Source organism: Bactrocera dorsalis, chromosome 6 (genome assembly GCF_023373825.1).
Source record: "Bactrocera dorsalis isolate Fly_Bdor chromosome 6, ASM2337382v1, whole genome shotgun sequence".
Taxonomy (NCBI): domain Eukaryota; kingdom Metazoa; phylum Arthropoda; class Insecta; order Diptera; family Tephritidae; genus Bactrocera; species Bactrocera dorsalis.
In genome coordinates this window covers 38,013,315-38,020,411 of record NC_064308.1, presented here as the reverse complement: position 1 = coordinate 38,020,411, position 7,097 = coordinate 38,013,315, and the positions used below count along the sequence as shown (strand labels likewise).

The 7,097-nt window shown below is 35.2% G+C and overlaps 1 protein-coding gene across 1 annotated transcript; it reads left to right on the top strand.

Annotated features, from left to right (window-relative positions):
- Positions 1-5,418: 5,418 nt before the first annotated feature.
- Positions 5,419-6,489, top strand: LOC125779765 (SAFB-like transcription modulator). The gene has a single exon (XM_049461037.1). The coding sequence runs from the start codon at positions 5,419-5,421 to the stop codon at positions 6,487-6,489; it is 1,071 nt and encodes a 356-aa protein (XP_049316994.1).
- Positions 6,490-7,097: the final 608 nt, after the last annotated feature.

Sequence of the window (7,097 nt, the reverse complement as noted above, 5' to 3'; positions counted from 1 at the left end):
CCGCTTGGTTTTTCAGTTCTAACAGCAGGTCTCCTTTCAACGTTTTTCTTATGTATGTGACGCTTGAGCCCAATTCCTCTAGGAATCTTTTATTTTTCGGAGAATATCCGCGTACGATGCACCATCCTTTTTAGTAAGTATGATGGCGTCTGGCCTCGATCTAATTTTCTTTTCGAGTGGTTTTCGTTTTTTAACAACGTCCACCCAAGCTTCCTCTGAGCTGGGTCTAACTGTTTTACTGCCTTGCGTCAATTTCGCTGCCTCGCTGTAGGTGGGCTGCTCTATTTTATTTGTATTTTTCGGCTTTTTAGTTGGAGGTAGAAAGCCTATTGTCTCACGCATCCTTTTCGGGGTATTTACCTCCTTAGCTATTGGGGAAACCTGGGATGCTTTCCCTACCATAATTCTTTTGGGTAGGTTTCCGCCTTTCTCAGCCTTAGCATGTAGAGCCACTATATTGCTTACTAGGTCGCGCATAGGCTGATTTATGTGCCTTTGGCCAGCCATCATGTTCTCCAGTTCTTTTATTTTACTACCCAACTGGTTAAAGTTTTGGGTAGTTTCGCTCCTTGGTTTTTTTCCGAGAGTTTGCCACCTTTAATGATGTGGTTGGCATTTTCGCAATCTCTTTTTGATCCAGCAGCGGTGGATAACTCACTTTTTCCATTAGGTTCTCATAATTTTTGAGTTTCTTCTAAATGGATTCTCAGGTGTGCATCCACTACTGTTCTCAGAGGCCATCCCTCAATGAGAAAATAGTTGGAAGCTACTAACAATGAGTATGTTCAGTCACTGCCCCTAAAACTTAGCTTATATTTTTTGTAGTTGGCAATGCCAGAACCAAAAGGAATACGAAAAAGGAGAAACAAATAGGAGAATAGCTGAGTGATCAAAACAAAAACGGCAATGCAAAATATTAGCACGCGTTTTGTTAGGACCGCTGTTTTCAGGGGAAAAATAATATATTTTGGTAAAAAACCAAAAAATATATGTGGGTAGGTGCAAATGAATTTTAATTAATAAAATACAAATTGTACTTATCTTATCTTATATTTAGTGTCCGTTTAATTGTTGTAGCTTTCGAAAAGACTTAGCAAGGAAATCGCTAACAATTTGTATGAAAAACTAGGATTTTTTTCACAAAACCCCAGGACCGCACCAAAAACACAACCACTTCACTTGAAATTTTCAACAATAGAAGGGAGATTAGGCGCCCGGGATATGCATCCTTCAGCATATCGGTTATGGCACGTGCTGTGTGTGCTGTTGCAACGTCCTGTTGGAACCACATGTTTTCCAATCCCAATTCATCAACTTGCTAATGGCTCTTCGTGGGTTACACGCGGATTTTCAGTGTCCCAGATGCGTAAATTTTTCTTATTTACGTACCCGCTAAGATGGAAATGGGCCTTATCAATCATGATTATTTTTTATGAAAAATCATCTTCCTCTTGGTGGTGATTAAGGATGGCTTGAGCATATGTTAGGCGCGATTAGCGGTCAGCAGCTAACAGCTGAAGCACCGTCTGGACTTTGTACGGGAACATCTTCAAATCTTGTACCAAAATTCGCTGTAACCACCGTCGACTGATACCCATTTGCGTGGCACGTCGTCTGGTCGATGTCGACGGCGCTTCCATGACATTCTTGGCAACAGCAGCAATATTCTTTGCAGAACGGCTACTCCGGGGTCTGCCACGCCTGCCAGCATCTCGTGTTTTGCCAGTCTCTTCGAGGCGAGCGGCTAAACGTCGCATCGTTTCACCAGAAGGAGCCGGTCGGCCAGGAAATCTGCGACAAAATTCACGTTGTGCCAAATTCACCGACCGATTACACGGGTCAACAAAAAAATTTTTTTTTTTGGGTTTCTGTTCTCATGCTTGAATTCTGATTCTAGACATTGAAAAACACTTAAATATTAATTTTTAGTTCTTTAAGTTTGCTTTGGGCTGATCTACATCGATAAGTATATTTTAATTTATTTCATAAATCAAAAATTGCAGCACTTAGATTAACCCGAAAGTAAACAGTACACCAACACACCACACGCATTATGACACCACACATAATTAACAAAAGGGACCGACGGACGCCGCCCGGCCTCTTTTGTTCTTCATCCGCGCGCATACACGTTTATAAAAAAATGTATTTTTCTTTACAAAAATTAGTACATAAAATATCACGTGACCCAAAGTACAATGAAAAAAAAGTTGCTCCACGGTCTGTATCATTTATCCTTGAAATGTTGATGGATCGGTAAAAATAAAAAAATCTTGTAAAATGAAGTTGTAGTTATAGTCTGTCGAGCAGAATTTTTTAATTTCGAAAAATTTTCCAATTTACGGAATTTAGAAAAAAAAGTAAGGAGAACGTTTTCATCAAGATGTGATGGACTTTGAACGTCGATATCAAGGGCAGTACAACGAGAATATGATGGGAGATTATATTTGGGGTCTAATACGAGAGAGCTCATATGAGCATAAAAGAAATACAAAAAATATTCACTTTTAGACAGCAATTTCTTGTTATTTGACATTTATATATTATTGTTTATCACACATCTTGAATAAAAACGACTCTTGTATCTAAAAAAAAGTTTTCTAATTATAATTTATAGTGAAATTGTAGAAAAAATATAAAAATCAGTCATTTCTCCTTAAAAATCGGAAAATTGCTCTAATTTCTACAAAAGCAAACTTTAACTGGAAAAAAAAATTTCCTTATTTTTGACATAGGAGAAACTAAAGTTTAACATGTAGATGTCAGACCCAAAAATCGTGTTGACCGGTGTTATTAATCAAATAAATAGTCATTAATAACCCGCGTTCTGGAGCAGAGTAGCGTACCATTGCTTATTTACGTGTATTTCGCATGTGTTTACTACACAAATGTCAAAACAGAACTGACGTTAGAGGTCAATTGCAAAATTGATAGCATCTTGTGATAGGAAGATTACTTTTGCGCCACCCTGTATATATACAAAGTAAATTGGGCTTTGATTGTTGCATGTTGCAAGAGTATAAAATGTTCAGTTGCTCCCGAACTTCGCATTTCCTTACTTGTTTTATTTATTTAATTTTCAATTTTTTTGCTAGGAACAATTCCATATGAAAACAAACTGTGGTTGACCAGGCGCACACAAACCGTGCCCAGTGTACTGATATCAAAGTACTTTGTTTTGGGTATGCCCGTCCCTTATGAAATATTTCGTTGCCGTTGCCGTAATATGAAATATTTAGAAAATATGTCGCATGCTTGCTCGAACTTTATTAACAGATGATTTCTACAAATGACGTATATATAGTATGTACATACAGATGTATACGCAATTACATATAATTGCGTACACACAGAAAGGGAGGAAATTTCGAGAATATTCGCATACAAATTAGTCATTTGAAAAAAATAACGACCATAGCTGTTTGAGTTTACAGTGTAAATTTTACACATTAGATTAGTGATTGGCAGGCCATAGCTCGAGTATATTTTGAGTATACGAGTGTTCCTCACAAACGTGCGACAGATATTGCACCGTAGAAACGATGACAGTGCCAGTTGTTTTCTGATTATGTCATGGAAGACATGGCACGAACCTCTTTGATTCGAGAGAGAGCTGTTAGAAACTCACATTTTTATAACACTTGCCAATGTTGCCACTGTCGAAAAAATCGAATCGCATATTTTAAAATATCTTTGAATTTTTACCAATATTCTTTTTGGGTGCTAGGTTTCCCATTACGTCTATGTATATCACAAGTATAAAATACATACATATGTATATAAATATTAAAAATAAATTATAGTACCAAGATATAATACAATATAAATATTATATAATAGAAAGAAAACACTTCATTAAAAATATCTAATTTACATATATGAACATAGATTCAATTCGTACGTTTAACAAAATACAAACAAGTATACCAGGTGTACCGGTGAGGACACGATTCCAATTACTTTGGCGGTGGGGGTACTGAAAACGAATTTCGCTATAAATGGGGTATGTATGGATAGGGAAGCAGGAATATGCAAAAAAATATGTTGCCAGCACTTATAATATATAAAATATTCGCGATTAAAAATTAAAAAATTTGTATTAATAACACATGGTATTTCTCAGTGTTTAACTAATGTTCAAATATCATTGAACATGCTTATTTATCAGCAAAGCCGAAATTCTACTAAATATAAATATCTATTTATATATTAATATACTTACATACATACATATGTATATACATAATGCATTTACATGCAATGCACATCTACGAGTAATAATAATAAAAATGCATGGGACAAAAATCATAAATATACAGCAGAGACCAAACATTAAACACACACACGCACACTTGCAATAAATTATACACTTGAAATCAACCCCATGTCAAGCAGCAATAAAAAATATGCTGCAATACATAAAAACATACACACATACAAATATATTTAGTTATTTAAGATAGTTTTAGAAATTGTATATAAGCCAGAAAAATACAAAATAAAAATCAGAATGAATATATTCTCACTTGACAAAAGACTTTTTTCGAATCCCCCCACCAGCGGTAAGGTAGACAAAAATCTTTGTTAAGTTATAAACATTTGGTCCTTCGAGCCGGATTTAGAGCTCGGCCAAATTAAAAAGTCCTGTATTTACAAAACAGGCAATATACAAAAAAGCCCTGATAAAAAATACAGGCAAATATAATTAGCCCTGTTATTAATATAAATACAGGCAAAATTAAATTGTAAGACGGGTATATGTATATTCCCGCATATTGACTAAACATAAAATAATAATTGTAAGACGGGTGTATATTCCCGCATATTAACATCATGACAAATAAAATCAATTCAGATACATGTGATTTGGATCTTGGAATCTTCATATTTAAGAGGAAAATTCAACTCCTCAGAGAAGTAATGGAAGATCTCCACAAAATCACTACAATAAAAAGTGATCATATTAAACATTTGAAAATTGTGTTTCTTCAAATGCACAATTTCCACACAAATTATTTTTCAACAATTTTTCCTGAAGTTGAAAATTTATATTTTGAAATAACGGCGGAATATTTCCAAAATCTCAAGCTTTGTAAAGCGAGATTACAAAAAGGAGAGCCCGAAATTAGTTATATTTCTCTTCAGCGTGATGTCCTGTTTGAAGATTTTGCAATAGAAGAAAAACCTGAAATTTTGTATCGTTTTGACTCGGATTTAAAATGTACAAAAGTTCCTATCTTTTATCTGCCTTGTATATATCTATCTTCTGCTGAGGAAGAAACAGCAGAAGCAATAGAGGAAGGCAATAAACCAAAAAATGAAGCTGAAGAAGAATCACTTGAAGAACTTCGTAAGCCTTCAAAAACTGAGGAATCTCACAATATCATATCTCTTCCGGCAGGTTCACATTTTGAAGAAATGTGGGACAGTGAAGTCCAGACGAAATCGTTTGAAGATAAGGACGAAACTGAAGTATTTGAATACATTTTAGAAGACAAGCTGCGCGTAGAGGAAAATACTTTTGAGGAGCAAGGCACATTTAACGATGTGAACAATAAAATGTCTCCTTTGGAAATTGAGGAGAATGCAAAAGATGAAATAAAATATCTTGTAGAAAGAGATGTTGAAGTTGATAACGGAAGTGTTTCAAACGATGGTCCAGACAGGGAAGAGGAAAATGCAGGCGAATCGAATGAGGAATCGATAAATGTAACTATTGGTGAAGACGAACAAAAACTTTTGCATGATAAGGCACCTGATGAAAAGGAAAAATGCACCGATGCAGAAGGTGATACTACCGGCAAGAATTCAGCGCAAACGAGTACAAAAACGGTTGCAGCTTTGGATGACACAAGAACATCCAAGGGTGTATGCAGCAGCAGTAAATGCAGCAAGTCTGATGACGATAAATCAAAGAGAAAAGATGAGAAGTCCGGCGACAAAAAGGATAAAGACATTAGTGAACAAAAATCATCTTCAAACAAGTCTTCGCAGAAGGATGACAAAGAAAAGCCTTCAGTGAATATCTCTACAAAATCGTCGTCCACAGGAAAGCAGACAACACCTTCACGTAATTTTTGGATATCCGGGTTATCTTCATTAACGAGAGCCAGGGATCTGAAAACTATATTTTCTAAATATGGAAAAGTTATCGGAGCCAAGGTGGTCACCAACACCGGTACACGTTGTTATGACTACGTAACAATGCCATCATCGTCGAATGCCAGTCGTTGCATTGAGAATTTGCATCATACCGAACTCTATGGACGGATAATATCAGTAGAGCTCACTAAAAACGAAATCAGCAACTCAACAAATGTCGCCAAAACACGAGTGGATAAAACAAAAATAGATCCAGTTGGAAAAGCGGATGTAGTAACAGCCATTTGGGAGTTACTAATACCATGGCAGCTTACGTTAAAACAAACGGACAAGCTAAAAACCAAAAGACGACAACGAAGAGCAGAGAAAGCTACGAGAAGGCATTGACAAGATCAGCAACAACGAATTAAAATTAAGTGAGTTAAATTTAAGAAACCATAGCGGACATTTATCTTTAGTGTTAGTAGTAATTGTAATATTATGCCTTTTAATACTATATTTCCGTTATAAATGTAAAGCGAATAATGCTGATAGAATCATTGTCAATATTCCCAACCGATAGAATATTAATAACATAAAAAATACAGTCCACTAGATTTAAATAATCATTTCTTTCCCTCGGCAATATGTTCAAATATCATTGAACATGCTTATTTATCAGCAAAGCCGAAATTCTACTAAATATAAATATCTATTTATATATTAATATACTTACATACATACATATGTATATACATAATGCATTTACATGCAATGCACATCTACGAGTAATAATAATAAAAATGCATGGGACAAAAATCATAAATATACAGCAGAGACCAAACATTAAACACACACACGCACACTTGCAATAAATTATACACTTGAAATCAACCCCATGTCAAGCAGCAATAAAAAATATGCTGCAATACATAAAAACATACACACATACAAATATATTTAGTTATTTAAGATAGTTTTAGAAATTGTATATAAGCCAGAAAAATACAAAATAA